Source organism: Syngnathus scovelli, chromosome 14, assembly GCF_024217435.2.
Source record: "Syngnathus scovelli strain Florida chromosome 14, RoL_Ssco_1.2, whole genome shotgun sequence".
Lineage (NCBI taxonomy): Eukaryota > Metazoa > Chordata > Actinopteri > Syngnathiformes > Syngnathidae > Syngnathus > Syngnathus scovelli.
Genome location: NC_090860.1, coordinates 8111213 through 8127740, shown reverse-complemented (window position 1 = coordinate 8127740; position 16528 = coordinate 8111213). Strand labels below are relative to the sequence as shown.

Here is a 16528-nt window from a genome sequence, read left to right as displayed (position 1 = left end):
CCCCTTCCTCCCAAATATTCAAACATGCAAAGGTAGAATGTGAAACAAATTAATTATCGAGAGTCTCTAGTATGGACTGGTTGTAAAGACAGACTTACATATTTATATTTGTACACGATCGTGGCTGTAAATGTTATACTTGAGTTTGGGGCGTGCAGAGATTTTGTCCAATGAGGTGTCCGAAAATTTAAAGTAGGCGTGACATCCGGTTTGTAGATCACATGACCAAATTGAAGTCGTGTGACGAGAGATGTAAATACGATTGCGAATAGTATTCTGATTTATGTACAGTAAGTAGCCAAACTCTTTTCACATATTTCTTGAGTTTATTTCTTGGATGACATGTGATATTTTGCGGGTTTTTAAAATTATTTTTCTTCCGCAGTGTTTTGCACGCGGCTAGCTTGATGCTTCACTTGGACTGTTTAGGAGTTTCTGTCTTTAAAGTTGACGATTGATTCTTGATTACAATTATCGTAATTTATAGCTACAATATTTGATCCAATTCACATAGGGCACATTAAATAAATCATTGTCACCTTGCAGAAGCTAACAATTAAAACCCACTATGAAAAAATACATGTTTTCTCTTGTCTTGCAGGTGTATTTATTGCACGATATGTCTCTTTCAAACTGCTGAGCTAATACCTCTTCTCACAATCATGGATCCTGGACAGCAGCTACCTCCATCTGATGCCACCTCCCAGCCCACTGAAGAATACTTTCCATGGGATCTTCGATTCCAACTGATTGCCTTGGGTTTTGCTTTCTATGCATCAATATTCCTCCTCGCTCACCTCCTGTCTTCATCACTGACACATACGTACAATTGCTTGCAAGCCAAAGAGAAGGTTTTCTGGAACCTTGCCGCTACCCGCGCAGTATTTGGCATCCAGAGTTCAGTTGCTGGTTTGAAAGCACTTACTCAGGACTCTGGGTTGAGCAGAGACATAGTGAAAGGGCAGGAGGACTGGTCGTGGTTTAATCTCCTCACAGCCACAGGGTTCTTTATCTTTGAAAATGCAGCATTCCATACCTATAGTTTGGTGTTTCGGTCACTTGACTTTGCCCTGGCAACGCACCATTTCTTCGCCTTGGCAGGATATGGAGGAGGAGTGATGTCAGATTCTATGGGCCACTTTGTGCCAATGGTGGTGCTACTTCTGGAAATGAGCACACCATTTACGTGCATATCCTGGATGCTGCTGAAGGTAAAACAATATTACATTTCCTCTGTTTTGTTCAAAGTTGATCTCTTTATGACAGATTGGAAATGAAATGGTATGAAAATGTCCAATCTCAATTATAGCGAAAACAAAAACATTGGAAATAAGCTGCAGCAATTCAATTGCATTTCTATGCAAAACAATGGTGTTGAAATAGTAATATTTTGGACTATATTTTTAATATACAGGTAATAGAAAATGTCCAATCTCAATTATAGTGAAAACAAAAACATTGGAAATAAGCTGCAGCAATTAAATTGCATTTCTATGCAAAACAATGGTGTTGAAATAGTAATATTTTGTACTGTATTTTTAATATACAGGTAATAGAAATGTCGACAAGTTTCATTTCTGTAAAACAGAAAAGTTCTTTCACTTTAGTAGTTAAATAAAACATGTGAAAGTCTTCACAGCAACACTACACTTGTATCATTTATTCATGAATAGAGGGAAGAAACATCACAAAGCAGTTCCAACCAATTTTGCATTTCCTCTTTCATCTTTTGTAATGTTCCAATTTTTTTTTAGCTTGTGTGAATTTGGTTATGGTTTTCAATAACTCAAGTCAATTTTATTGATATAACATTTGCACAACAGTTGCAGCTCTAAAAAAGCACTTTACAGAACATGTCATAAAACCTTAACAATAATACGAAAATATTAAACCAATAAAATCTCCACTCCTGCATATAATTCATTGTTGTTTGAAAAGATGTAGAAGAAAGTGGAGCAATTCAAAATCTCCTTTCACTAATGGACCAGAGTCATAAGATGAGATGAACCCTGACGATTGTGACATTAGTACGTTAAAAACTACTCTCTCTGTTTCTATGCAAGGCTGGATGGGCCAGAAGTCTGTTTTGGAAAGCCAACCAATGGCTGATGATCCACATGTTCCATTGTCGCATTGTTCTCACGTACTACCTTTGGTGGGTAAGCTTCAACAACTGGGGAGCGATCAACAACAACTTCCCCCTGGCATTACGTCTCATCTTCTACACCGGCCTGGCCCTGCTCACCGTTGTCATGAATCCGTTTTGGACCTACAAGAAGACCATGCAGCTGTTCAACCCCGTCGACTGGAACTTTGGCAATAAGCCGGCACCTGGAAACAACACCAAAGAGGATCAGCCTGATGTTGCTGCCAAGCCTCATGTAAGCTGAGAAGTAACAGGAAAAGTTGGTTACCTGGTTGTTTTATTAACTTTCTCTTCTTCCCATTAACTCGTTTCGCACATTTGTATTTTGTAAATGAACCCAAATAATTTTCATAGACCCGCTAGTCTAGTCTAAAACACGGTATTCTGCTTGATATTGTGAAATATGTATGTAGCAGCCAAATCCACCTGTTTTTAATCGATTTCAGGGAGCGGCCATTTTGCCACTCGACTGTAAATGATTTCGACACCCACCGTTGGGAAATAGTCCGTTGCTGAAATTTGCCATTAGGAAATTCAGAGTGAAATGAAAATGGAGTGCCAGCACGCACACTTGACACTCCGATTGAGCTGGTGCGCCAGTGCTGACTGTGTTAATAAATGAATGGGAGCAGAGTGCACTATGCTTCCTCAAACGCTGCATTGTATTAGAAACTGCTAAACCTCTGTAATAAGTATATGAAAAGTCAAACGCATTTTCAAATATTTTCTTATGTTTTAAATACCCTCAGTATCATAGGTAGACAAACCAGAATTTTTCTTACACCACTGTATCATCATGATTGATCTTTGGAACGTTTTTATACAAAGTACAAGCATAACGTCTACTTTGACTTTCTGTATATGACATACAGTATCTAAATCTTGACCTATTGACCTAACTATTGTCTTTCACATTACAGAAGGAAACGTTCTGAAACTGTATTATTGGGGGGGTGAAGATTTGCATGTTACGTTTATGTCATGTTCATAATTACTTTTAGTGTTATTAAAATGTGTTCATTTGAACTTAAGCTAGCAAATAACATTTCCGTTAACAAGGCCGGGTGGATTGCATGTTTGCTCAAGGTGATATTCAATGTTGCATTGAATGGCAACAGGTGGATAATGTACATATAGGCACGGTACTTAAAGGGTGGCTAGGGGGTGCTATTGCCCCTTTAGGAATCTGTGTAGCTCCGGTAAAGCACTTCATACATGGTAATGTACTGTGCGTTTTAAACATATCATTTTTCATTTAATTAAGTTTAAAAACATTATAACTTTGCAAGTAGCCATTGGGTTCGAATCCAATCCCTTCTTCTGTTATGTTTTTTTTTTCTTGCACACAGGTTAAAGATTTTGCAATTGCTACTTGGTCACTTGAATTTGTGTCTATGTGAGAGTTTTTGAATATTATTTGACTATTAAAGCTTGTGTGCTGTATCATGCAAAAAAATAAAACACAAGATCAACTTCATACAGTGAGTGAATTGATGAATGTTAACTTTTTTCATATGGCTCCACAAAGAACCAGAAAAGAGAGAGAAAATGTCACTTCTGTCATCAATTGTAAGACTGTTTGATTGTCAGTCACTTAAGCATAATTATTTTGTGGCTGAAAAAGTCTTGAAACAATTTGAATTGAAAATTGATCATTTCCCACTGCAGACTTAATATATCTCACGACACAGTGCTGCATCATATTGAGATGTGTATCTAATGTTTTGGCACCATAATAGTGGCAAAATTATGAACAAGCCTTTTGACAAATTGCAAACTAGAACAAACATTAAATAGCATGATCTTGTAAATCTGCTAGTTTTTTGGCAAAACTCTTGAATATTGTGTGCAAATGAAAGTCAATCTAATAAAATGCTAATTGCCAACACAAAAACTGGGAATAGAACGATTAGAAAGCATGCAACCAAACCTTTTTTTAGAAAATCATCCATACAAAATCTTCTCTGGACAGCTGTGATTTGGGCAGCCACCTCACAAGTCACGTGAGCACATTCCAGTCCTCCCGGAGAGGAAGACGATGGCAAATTGATTGACACGATGGATTCACCAATAGACGCCTTCCAAGCTTACCCATTGACCAATCAGACGCTAGCTCTAGACATGAGGGTTTTCCCAGGATGGAGCCAGTTTGCATCGAAGGGAATCCTAGTTAAGAAGGAAGAAAGTGGATTGGTGTCTTCCATCACTAATGTGCAACTTTGCTTTTAACAGGTCGAGGATTACAACAAAAGGATCAACTCTATTTCTTATTTAAAATCTTAAAATGGTGAGTCCAGAACGCGTTTTATTGTTTATGACAAAGTTGTATACAGTACTCCCAAAACCTGAACTGTTTTTCAAACTTTAAATATAAGTGTTTGTAAACGTGCAAAGTGGTTCCGCTCCGTTTTCAATACACAATTTTGGTGTTTGATGTCTGCGTTGTTGGGTCACAACTGAACGTGGCGCCTCAGGTTGTCAAGTTGCCAACGCTGTCCAATAACGTTACTCAGTGTCAACGTGTCCGAATAGTAGACAGTTGTTTTTGTAGATCCCTCCAAGTAATTCGTTTGCTACTTTCACAAATAAAACAACTGAAGTAGGAAAATATCATTTTACTGTACTTTATCTAGACATTTCCCCCCCCGTCTGAATTGCCTCTCAAATGTTGCATTTTAACTCAACCTATGAGATTTACTACTGGGAATTCAAAGTGGACTTTTACCATCATGCCCGTTTTGATAGTAGTTACTCTAAACTTTATGAATGCAAACCAGGATTTATTGAAGCAAAATAAATCAAGTTGGCATGTGCTGTTCCTAAATTTAGGGATGAAGTGTGGGGGTCTTTTCCATTTAAAGTCTTTCTAAGTTGGCACAGCCAAGCCAAGCACCAATTCAAGTAGTCATGCATAGCATTCCTGAGTGAGCAGGCTGCCGAGCTCCAGTCAGCTGGAATGCATGTCTTTACAGGTAGTCAAATGTATTAAAAAAAAATCTTACAATTCCCCATTTTATCAGTATATGTCTTCATAAATGGTATAAATATAACTGTCTATAGTTGATTTGTCTGCAGTCTTTTGCCAATCATCTTCACACCAGGCAGTTGTCAGAGTCTCCACTGTTAATTTGTTTAACAAATCACCATGGTGGCTTGGCTGTGACTACAAATACCTTTCCTTCCACCCCTCTGTAAACATTGAGTGGGCTCTTTGGGAATACAGGTACAATTTTTCTGCAGGTTCCCTCTGTGAGCGCTCAACTGAGTCGTGAATGTTCTGATTGACAGCTCATAAATCATAGCAACCTTTTTGTTATTGACAACATCGTCAGGGACATTGAATGGCTTGTGCCACATATGTTGTGAGACATTGATCTTAAGGTTGAGTCTATAAATGTTTGCTGTCAATCAGATCTGCAGCAAAATGGCATGTATTGCTGTGCCATCAAGTAACGATGAGATTGTTTCATGGAAATGTTTACCACAGTAAAGCCTGGGCAAGTTTAGGAGAGCTAAGGAAGTGCTTACAGTGGTATCGTAAAAGGGTCAAACACACCCTGGGAAATTGGTCTACTTCCAATTGGGTGCATCGGGAAAAAAACAGCACCAAGAAGCAAAGTCTAATGGTCCTATTATGTAGATTTTAAACAGGTCTTAATACAAAGTTTGTTATTTGATCAAAATGTAGAAATGATGAAGAATTATAACACACTTAACAAAAAAAAAAAGCTCTGGTTGAAATTACTTTATTAATTCTCATGAAAATTACCCGCCAATTATGCTGATGATTAATAAAATTAAATAATCTTGTCCACTGGTCTTTTTATGTTAAAATGGGAATAAATATCAAAACATTTAACAAAACCTTTTCAGAGCAAGCGATTTTTCCAATGCTCACAACTAAATGGCGTGCTTGTGATGCTGTGTTAAGCTTTTGATGTGGTTTACTGGTTAGGCAGGAAGCAGTTCCAACATTCTTATACAATTGCCTAATCTTTTTTTTCCTTTTTTGATTTGATTTTCTCTCCACCATTGACTCTATGACGACATAAACACAGATGAATTTTTATAGTAGTCATTGTCTATTTGTAGGCATTATTAAAATGTGACATTCAAATCCTCAATGTATATAAAATATCCCACCAAAAGAAAATACTACAAGTCCTGATTATTTAACTTTACATTCTACCATCCACATCAATGAAATCCACAAATATACGATCCTCTCCATGTTGATTGTTCACATGTAGGTCCATGGGTATTTTTAGAAACCCCGAAACTTTTTTGCTTCGCTGCACTCACCAAGCTTCCCACCCTGCTTAAGGTCAGGGTGGGAAGTGAAGCATTTGGCACAGATGGTTTATCTCGGTATGACTCACGACTTTTAAGGGATATTTAGAAAGCAGGTTAGAGGTCGTTGTTCTCGCTGTTCCATGTAATCGTTTTTAGTTGACGGGGTAATTTGTGAGTGTAGTTAATTGCTTGCTTTGTACATACTTGTATTCTGAGCACATTTGTCTAAACCACTCTGACTGGAGTCCAGGTCAGAAACACAGAAAGGGTGCTCAGTTTGGACAGTTTCCACTTGCAAACTTCAGTCGACTCGAATGAGTTTCTTTTAGTAACAAAATTGTCAACTCTGGCTTTTAGTAAAAATGCAATTCATGGATTTGGCTCTTTAAATTACCATTGTAGGCTGACAATTTTCCTCAGCCTGATTACTTTAATCCTGGTCAATGTTGGTGATTCAGACGGCACTCCATTAAACAAGCCATAAAAATTCGGAAAAGGCAACAAATGTTGTCAACTCCTTACAGCACCCTCTCCCTAGGCTTGGTTCTAGGGCTTTCGGCCCATATGTGGAGTACTACTTCCCATTAAGTACACCCCCGTAAAAAATCAGTTGGAGAATGTCCTTGAGCATTCTTCCATACCAACCTTAAGAACAATAATCGCTAAACCCTGAAACCTAGAAATGGTAAATTAAGTTGAAGACATAAGATTCAGAGAAATCAGAAAAAGATAGATAGATAGATAGATAGATAGATAGATAGATAGATAGATAGATAGATAGATAGATAGATAGATAGATAGATAGATAGATAGATAGCGATACTTTATTGATTCCTGGGGGGAAATTCAAATTCATTACATCAACAGGCCAGATATTTTCTTGTTTGAAGAAGCTCAGGGATCCTAACATGTTATAACGCGCTGCACCGAGTCTGTCATCAACTCCAGGGTGGATTTTGGTGTTGTCTTTCGGTCCTTTCATTCTTTAACGTTTGACTTTTTTTGTCCCTATGAATAGTGTTGATACACAGCTAGGGCTTATGTTTAAACAATTGACATCTGGAATGCTGATTTTTTTTTTTTTTTTTCTCTCTGACAAGGAAGTTAAGCATCACAAAACAGGTATTGACATTGTCTGTTTTCCCTCAGGGGATGAAGGCAGCTGTCTTATCTCATATATCTTATCTATTTTGCCCTTCTCTTCAATCTATATCTTTCTGTCTGTCTGGGAAAGAAAATCTGTATCTGTCTATCTCTGACATGGTACTCAAAATCTGAGTTGGCTCTCTAGTCTCTCTTGAACTCTCTCAGTTTCATGGCTAACAGACAAACATGTCATTGCTTCCTTTGCCCACCCTTCCTTCCCTCGCTCCCTGTCCCAGGCAATGAATAGCTAGATGAGTCACCCTGTTGAGATATTGCTAGGACTTGACGCTTCATCTTCACACCAAAGTGAGGCTTAGTGGATGTTTCTATGGTATTGATATACTGATGCTCTCATGAGCATCAATTTGGTATCGACCAGGCTCATAAATTATTGATCCTAAGAATTAAATGGAAAAAATTGCCAAATGTAACTATGCTGCAGGTGTTAACAGCAATCTTGCATTGTAAAAATAAATACATATTATTTATGTTAATTATTTTATTTATTGTTATTATTTAAGACATACGATTTAATGTATTATTTATTATTATTAAAGTATTATTAAATGATATTTACTTTTCTTTCAGGGCATTGGGTTCATATTGCTCAAAGTAAGATGTCATTTTATGTAATTAATTCTAATTTATTGTACTTGTTTTATTAGTGTTGGAAACAAATCACACCAAGGACAATAATAAACTTGCCCTGTCTTGCTTTGAAATTTCTCTACATTATCCAAACTGCTTATCCTCAGGCTATGCATACCTGCAAATGTTAGCATTAGCACCGTCCACTCGTCATCCTACTCTCTGCAGACACCGGCCCCGTGTTCATTCTCCCTTCTGGCTTTGTGCCCTGCACATGGGGTGGAGAGGACCGAAAAGCGGAGGATTTCACATTACTTGAAGACAAAACAAGCTTTCAGACTCACAATGACTTATCTTGGTGGCTGTGTCCCCACCATGTCGCTTTGTTTTGCACATAAATGGACAGTTGGGGACTTGTGTTGTGCTGTCGAGATCGCGTGAATAAAATGTGCAGCGTACATACCTCTACAATGACGCCTTTATGCTACCACATGGTGATGTCATGGCCTTGCAAGCTATTCCTTAAAATAGCAGGAAACTTATTATTTTTGGTTTATTATTATTTTTTGTTCAATGACTTGAATGGAACACTGTACCTCAAGTTATGATGGTGAGGAATGCAATGCTTCTCATAACCATTGCTGGAAATTTCTTTGGTCTGCAAATATCCGTTTTGCCTCCCTATTACAAGTCTGCTTTTCTTTCTTCTCATTTCCTTTAGGAATGTTTCTGAGCATAGTTGATTCCCTGCATGCTGCCAGACGAGCTTGTACAGGAGAAGAGCCTTAAAGATGGATATGGAAGAATTTCCTCCCCCGCCTGCTGAAAGTAAGGTCGACACCAAAACCTGACACCCTTTTCAAATGTCTCCCATGGCCGGTTAGCTCAGTTGGTTAGAGCGTGGTGCTAATAACGCCAAGGTCGCGGGTTCGATCCCCGTACGGGCCATCTCTTTTGCAGAGTAATGAAATGTCAACATTCACTTGTGCTGCTTGGGTTCTTTTACTGTTAGTCACCTCTCTCTAAAATGAGCACCCAATCAGAATTTCCACGAGCCAATCTTTTTTCAAAACTTCAACTCCACTGTTTTTATCTACTGCCCTCAGACTATCTGTGTTTATTTTTCACACTAGTTGCACTCTAGTCTGAAATATAGGCATGTGCAAACTTGGTGTACCACTAGATATGCTTTGTCTATATCCCACATACAACATTAGGAGCAAACAGATGAAAAAAAGTTTGCAGCTTTGCTATTTGTCAAGCACTTTGAATGTGATTGATACGGGGTCACAGTTTTGACCTGCGGCACTAGTCACAGCTGGTATTTAAACATCCTGACTTCAGGGTGGAACAACTACTTGTCCAAGTGTGAGGCACAGCAGTAATTTAAAAAGGCATGACTGTGTGAGGACTTCAAAGATTCTTGCTGTGAGTTGAGATTTACCAATAGTGGCCTGGAGGCATGGCAAGCTTTAACTCTTCATGTGGTAATCGCATGGAAAGAAGACGATATCAGCCACCTACTAAAAACAAAATAGCTACTCAGGTGTAAAAATAAATGTTTAGGGTCATGTGTCTAACAATGATTGATGAAAGAATAGATTGAAACATTTCCTGGGGAGGTAGGAGAAGCTGGGTAACAGTAGTCCATTGAAGACCAAAATCATACAAAGCGTAAACAGTTGAATTTGTGAGTTGCTTTGGTGTACAGCTGTATTTGTACCCAAACGGCTTTTTTATGAGTTATTTGAAACTGTCTCGGAATCCACTCCTCTCCTCTCACAGCTGTGGCCTAGTGGTAATGTGGAAACTGGAACGACAGTTGTCGTGGGCTTCCAGTCTGCTGCCGAGCGTGATGCTTTTTTGTGATTCTGTGAATCATTAACTCGGTCATAGAGCGCTATATCGTCTTAGCTCCGGAGTGCAAAAAGCGAATCGTTTGTTTCGTTATTTTTGGGTTGAGAAAATACACCGTTCTTGTCTACCCCACACTTAATTATAAGCTCTTAAATGGACAGAAATAGAGAGACCACACCCTAAGGCAGTAGTTATTTTTGATTATTTTCACATGTATTTAGCAAAGCTGACAAAACATAAAATTTTTTCAGATTCCCGTGCTTAACCTTGAATCATTTGAATTTGTTTTATTCATTATGCAGTTTTGGATGACGATGAAGATGAAGGGGAAGCCTTTGATTTCGATGACAGTGGGGATGACATCCCAGAAGTTGACAAGCCACCACCGAAGCCCAGCAATGAGGATCAGAGTTCCGGGGACCTTGTGTGTCATCCGGCAGAGGGTGACATCTCCAGTATGGCTCCCCAAATACCTTCCATCTTCCCTGACAGCCCACCTTCAGCAGAATCATCTGAAGCTGACGGGGCTGATCAAAAGGAGCTCGATCTACCACTGCCCCCTCCACCTGAGGACGTTCTAGAAACAGATGCAGGTTTGTAAATCATTATCTTATAAGTCTTTTGGCCACTCGTGTTCATGTGTTCTGTTTACATTATTTGACTAATCCTCAAGTGGGGTGGTGTGTTTCTCTCATGACACCTTGTATCACTGGATGACTGCCTGCTGCTGGACTGGGTCTGGTATTCATCCTAAACACTTGACAGCAGCAGCAGCAGTTACTTGGTCGTATTTCTAATGAAGGAATGTGCGAAATGCAAAGTAGGGCCTTAACGGAGACTCAATACCTCTTACTTGCATCTAAGGCAGTACACTTTCTTTAATAGTAATACGTATTGCTGGAATGATGCCCTCACACTAAGAGAATAACTTGTATTCATTAATACTGTCCAAGAAGTATTCATTGTCACTATGCATATTGTTGTAGGCAATGATATAAAAATGCATACATTATGGTTAGTCATTTATAAACCAACATTACCCTAACCCATAAATACACGATAAAGGGATTGTTTGATTAAGGCCTCTCTGAAACTAATATTTTCATTGTATGCTCATATTTAAATGTCCAGTTTGTGTAAAAGAGATATTTGGGACAAAAATAAAAAAAAGTAATGTTTTCACATTTACTATGCAACCCCTGAATGTTAACCTGACCAAAATCAGACAAAGCCAACACATGCAATTGATCTACATTTATTTTGATTATTTTTGCCAACTTCATCTGTCACCAGGAAATGAACAGCAGGAAGTGTCCAGCTATGTCCAAAGTGTCCCAAAGAGCTCCTCCAAAGTCAACCCTTACTCTGTGATTGACATCAGTCCTCTTGAGCCGCAGCAGCACGAGCAGCTCGATTGCTCCCTTTCTCCTTCCGAACCAGGAGAGCCCAAGGAACAAGTTGGAGAAGCCTCGGATTCCCACAGCAGCCCCGGTGGCATCACCTCAGGCTATTCCGTACCTGTGCCTTGCGGCTATGCAACTCCATCCGGCGTACCGCTTATCACGCCTGCTTACACTACACCTGTGATCATTCGACACTTCTCTGCGGATGAGGATGGTAAAAATATTTTTTTTTCCTTAGATTTCTAATAGTCAGGCAAGATCTCAGAGCCCCTCAAACATTGTATGATCATTTCAACTAAAGATGTATTTTAATTATTGGAGGAAATATGTCAAGTGAAAGCATTACTTTGGGATTTCAAGTGTTTCATGCCATGCCAAAGATATTTCCAACACGTTCCTCTTCATCTTGCTACTGCCAAAGGTCATTTCTTTTTTTGACTGGAGTTAAAGTCCTCTCAGCCTGCACAAAGACCCACATATCCAAGGTCATGACACACAAGTGCTTGATCAGCGTTCTTTCCGGCCTACTTTTCCATTTTCTCGCTTGTTTTTCCTAAAGCCTTGCCACGAGGAATTTTATACTAATTTTAGCCCCTGACCATAATATGTTTTGGCAATTTTGCTCTTTCCTCAAAGTCTGGCAGTGTAGAGTCTGATTATGTTGAAAATAATTTAAAGTTATAGCAGATTAAAATATTTGACTTAATTATTATAAGTGAACATTTCTAACAACATATATCATGTATTCCTTACCATATTTGATTGAAGAAAACATTGTTTATCTTATCATGTAGGTGACCCAATGGAATATGTGGAAACACAGCTGTGGAAAGAGTCGACGGGCACTTTTCTCAAACCAAAGCTCTAATTTTAAGTTTTTTTGCCTCAAAGTGGAACGTGATCTTACTCTTGCCACCCCTACTTTCAGTTGTCTGAAAATGTCCCTTCCGTTTTCCCCTCACTTTGCTGCCAGGCAAAGACAAAGGCACTTTCTGTCAGTAATTCCAGGAATGTGAGATTTAGTGACATCTAGCGGTACAATTTTGAAAGTACAGGGATTTCAGTGCAGCACGGTTGAATCTGTATCTCCTTTATGTATGTACTGACCGAGGGGGTTGAATATTTTTGCATTATTGAAGAGCAGCTATGCTTGAAATAAATGTGTGAGAAATTTATCAAATTTATCAAATTTCTTTCCCCACAGTTACAGTGATTCGGACTGGCAACATTTCCGCTGACAGGTGTGTGTTTGACACGTTGCCATTTCAAACAGTAACTCTCGAACGAATCCCTTGCAGAAAATACTAACAGATGGATTTGTTTTAATATCTTGAAGTGTTTTCAGTGAAGAGTTTCCACCTATTAGAGAGGAGGATGCTTTGGCGAAGTGGGCATCGGATCCTGCCAATACTTCATGGATGGAAAGTAAGAATTGCAAAGATTTCATTGACTGCCCTTTGACACAGTGCCTTCCCTCAAGACTGGTTTCCTTTTTTTCAACATCTGTCTGAGCTCTGGGACCTCCTTCCTATTTTTATTGAGGAAGCAAAGCTCTGTGTGCAGATGGCTCTGAATTAGTGGCGTCACTTTGCAGTTCTTAATTTGTTCTTTATGATTTTAGATCCTGATGAGGTGATTTATGATGATGTGCCCAGGGAGAACTCTGATTCCAACACAGGTATTTCATCTCATCTATTTTTTCTTTTTGCATAGTAAAATGTCAGTAACAATACCCCACTTCTTTCATTTTAGTTTCATTTTGTTATCTAATTTTAGTTTTATCCGAAAACAAAAACTGAAACTACTTAGATGTCTAACAGAAAAATTGTTATTAATAATGCATATTTAGTTTTAGTTCAACTATAATCCACCTTGATGTTTCATATGTGTTTTTACATGTCCTCATTTCTTTCTCTGCTCACACAGAACCAGATGAGATGATTTACGACGACGTGGAGCTCGGTGAGGAAGGAGGTTCTCTCGACAATGGCTGGAGCTCCAGTGAGTTCGAAAGCTACGACGAGGCGAGCGATGGGGAAGGGCATTCTGAGAATGGCCTGCCCAACGCCTTCATGAGGGGGACGCCCGCCCAGAAGAAAACCCATGTGGGTACCAAAATTACGGATCTTTTGTTTCATTTGTTTCTTGTTACTGTTCCAGCAGGAAGAACATGGCAGTATAAAATAGCCTTTGTAATTTAAAAATCTGAATAATAGACTTATTTATTTATAGTAATTATTTTATTCTTTCAGACATCACAAGGTTAGCTTAAGTGACTAAATGTTTATTTCTAGTATTATTAAATGTGATAAGGAATTGCCAAATAAACCCATCAATACTATAAAATTAATTCTAAATTAGGTATACTGTGCTAGCATGCAATAATGTCAATGTGACATTACCACACATTTATTACATTAAACCAAACCTAAAATGAACAAATATTTCAGGACAATGCACATACTTAGCGGATTTGCTGTAGAAATCACTCCAAGCACACTTGACAAGCGTAACCAATAATGCTTGCTTTGCTTCTGTTTAGCTCTCTCAAGATCTGAGCCGCTTGAAAGAGCACTATGAGAAAAAGATGAAAGATCTAATGGCAAATACAGTCGGAACTGTCGAGCTGCAGCAGCTCAAACAGAAACACGAGCAGAAGGTAAACTAGCTGCAGCTCGCTTCACCTGCCTGTGTTCCACTAGTTTCAACCTTTTTTTTTTACTCTTGGTCTGGCCTACTTGACCGTGAGCTTTTCTCACTGACACTGTCGTACGCCTATCCTGTACTAATGTTTCATGGTGGTGGTACTGGTGATGGTGGTGATACTGGTTTGCCTCTTTGCCGACTGCACTGGTTTGTCTCGTGGTTATAAATCCCACTGAAGGTTCAAACAGTTCACAGAATGATGTGTGGCCTAGTATTATTTTACGATAAACTGGGCCACCAGTCAATTAATGTCTACCCAATACCAGAAAATGCAACAGTATGAGTCACTGGGCAAAATAATATTTATAGGACAGGGATTGTCAACCGGTGGTCCGCGGGGCTTTAGTGGTCTGTGGCGGCATTGTAGGTGGTCCGCGAAATTCGAAAATAATTGTAATTTTTAAAAAAAATTAAATTGACTTATTATTTAGACTTGATTTATTTTCCAGCTAATTTTTACCCATCCAAATTATGTCAAATGTAGCCGAGATTCCCAAAATAGACATACAGATGCAAATAAATAGCCTCTAAAGGTCTATCTTCCTTCGGTGCAAAATAAAATAATATTCCGCCAAAGCAGCCGAGTTGCTTTTTGGTTATATTGGTGGTCCCTTGGACAAAACCAGTTGAAAACCCCTGCTGTAGGACCTTTGACCCCAATTTTCACAAAGATAATAAACACACACACCAAAACTACTGCAGGAACAAATTTTGAAGCACTGCATATCAGATATCAGCTTTTTGTTACACTCTGATGTCCCAGTTACTTCTCTGCTGTTTAACTTGTCGTCATTCAGATTTTAACAACTCTCATACTGTGTGTGTGCTTCATTATGCTCAGTAGCACTTTGGCTACATTGACTTAACTTTTGAAGGTCATTCAGCAGTTGGGAAAAGAATTGAATATAGACTGACTATGATTTTCTCCTCCCACTTTTAAGATGCAAAAGTTGGTGAAAGCAGCTAAAGAAGGGACCAAAGATGGACTTGAGAAAACCAAAGCTGCAGTTAAGAAGGGCCGTTCTTTCATCAAAACCAAGTCTTTCTATAATGGTATGTCAGTTGTATCATTTTCAGCTCGTTCCATTCTAAATCTAAATCCTTAGAGCTGTCATAATAACAAATTTTTTCAAGATGATGCAATTTTTTGTCATAATTTATGATTTAGAGAGGAAGTCTACCTGTTTTGAAGATGAGGAGTCTGAGTTCTTCATTGAGGTCGATTGTTTTAACGTTGAGCCAATTTTGGGTCCAGCCCCGGAAGGGCTTTCACAGCAGCAGGTAAGCACATTTTCATTTACTAGTTCCTATTTTAGTCAAACTATCGATTTTAAAATGAAATCTGTTCCCCACAGCTGGTGAGACGTTGTATATTGGGCTCCATACTGGAGAGTGAGAAGAACTATCTTGATGCATTGAAGAGAATCCTAGAGGTAGACCACTACAGAAGCAATGACTAGTCTGTGTGGTGTTATGCAGTTTAATACATTTAATTTGTTTTTTTCTTTTGCTTCATCAGCATTATGAAAAGCCCTTGTCCCAGATTGAACCAAGGTTACTGAGTGACAGGAAACTGAAGATGACCTTCTATAGAGTGCGAGAGATCCTGCAGTGCCACTTCTTGTTCCAGATCGCTCTGGCGAGTCGAGTGGCTGAGTGGGACAACTTGGCCATGATCGGGGATGTCTTTGTTGCCTCGGTAAGCTTGGATTCAAGAAAGACAAAAGCTTTTCACAAAATACTGCATCAACTGATTTGTTCTTTTGAGAGCACTGTTCTTTCAAAAGAATATTCTCTGGGTCTTCCACCCTTAGTTGCAAGAATTTCCCACCAGGAAAGGGAGAGACAGGAAAAAGGAAGAAATACTTCTTTGCTGTTATAATGCATTTTTTTTTTTAAAACAGTTCTCAAAGTCTATGGTGCTGGATGCCTACAGTGAGTACGTGAACAACTTTAGTACAGCAATGTCAGTGGTGAGAAAAACATGTGCTTCAAAACCTGGCTTCCTGGAATTCCTGAAGGTTAGATACTAACATATCTATAGTAAATTTGACTTCATAAATATTAATTGATTGTTAGATAGTTATCATTTATTTTGTATGATTTATTCCAGCATCGTCAAGAAACAAGCAGTGACAGGATGACTTTGTATGGCCTGATGATGAAACCAATCCAGAGGTTTCCACAGTTCATTCTGCTCCTCCAGGTATGTGTCTTGTTCACTCTTATTCACCAGCAGATGGAGTGTTTGACTCATGAATACCAGGCACAGGGTCAATGCATGCAAAATAAATTCTTCTTTTGAAATGATTATGACACATTGGCAAGCTTCTACTATCAGAAGAATGAACATCAAAATGCACAATATGTAAAAATGGATCTCAGTTAC

General features: G+C 38.7%; 2 protein-coding genes, 1 long non-coding RNA gene and 1 other non-coding gene across 7 annotated transcripts in view; 3 read left to right on the top strand and 1 right to left on the bottom strand.

The window, feature by feature from the left end:
• Window positions 1-161: 161 nt before the first annotated feature.
• Window positions 162-3623, top strand: cln8 (CLN8 transmembrane ER and ERGIC protein). Its single transcript, XM_049739922.2, has 3 exons — window positions 162-290; window positions 602-1211; window positions 2064-3623. The coding sequence occupies exons 2-3, from the start codon at window positions 663-665 to the stop codon at window positions 2388-2390; spliced, it is 876 nt and encodes a 291-aa protein (XP_049595879.1). The 5' UTR covers window positions 162-290; window positions 602-662; the 3' UTR covers window positions 2391-3623.
• On the bottom strand, window positions 1633-4276 carry LOC125980594 (uncharacterized). The gene is made up of 2 exons (XR_007485680.1): window positions 4077-4276; window positions 1633-2331 (listed from the first exon to the last, which is right to left on the bottom strand). It is a non-coding gene; the product is annotated as an uncharacterized lncRNA (long non-coding RNA).
• Window positions 4270-16528, top strand: part of arhgef10 (Rho guanine nucleotide exchange factor (GEF) 10) — a 28654-nt gene continuing 16395 nt past the window's right edge. For 2 of the 4 annotated variants that reach the window (XM_049739916.1, XM_049739915.1), the window contains exons 1-15: window positions 4270-4433; window positions 8895-9001; window positions 10333-10623; window positions 11324-11647; window positions 12638-12674; window positions 12770-12858; window positions 13055-13111; window positions 13360-13538; window positions 13976-14092; window positions 15081-15192; window positions 15308-15420; window positions 15495-15572; window positions 15659-15838; window positions 16044-16160; window positions 16253-16345. In XM_049739916.1, coding sequence (XP_049595873.1) covers window positions 8965-9001; window positions 10333-10623; window positions 11324-11647; window positions 12638-12674; window positions 12770-12858; window positions 13055-13111; window positions 13360-13538; window positions 13976-14092; window positions 15081-15192; window positions 15308-15420; window positions 15495-15572; window positions 15659-15838; window positions 16044-16160; window positions 16253-16345 — 1824 coding nt within the window. In that variant the 5' untranslated portion in view covers window positions 4270-4433; window positions 8895-8964. The remainder of the gene's footprint in view (window positions 4434-8894; window positions 9002-10332; window positions 10624-11323; window positions 11648-12637; window positions 12675-12769; window positions 12859-13054; window positions 13112-13359; window positions 13539-13975; window positions 14093-15080; window positions 15193-15307; window positions 15421-15494; window positions 15573-15658; window positions 15839-16043; window positions 16161-16252; window positions 16346-16528) is intronic. The other 2 variants (XM_049739919.1, XM_049739917.1) reach the window with 1 other exon arrangement.
• Window positions 9048-9121, top strand: trnai-aau (transfer RNA isoleucine (anticodon AAU)). The gene has a single exon. It is a non-coding gene; the product is annotated as a tRNA-Ile (tRNA).

What these genes read in the sequence shown, in the direction of transcription:
- cln8 (XM_049739922.2), top strand. Translation starts at nt 663, where the DNA reads ATGGATCCTGGACAGCAGCTACCTCCATCTGATGCCACCTCCCAGCCC. An exon ending in TATCCTGGATGCTGCTGAAG is followed by an intron (nt 1,212 to 2,063) that starts GTAAAACAATAT and finishes TTTCTATGCAAG; the next exon opens with GCTGGATGGGCCAGAAGTCT.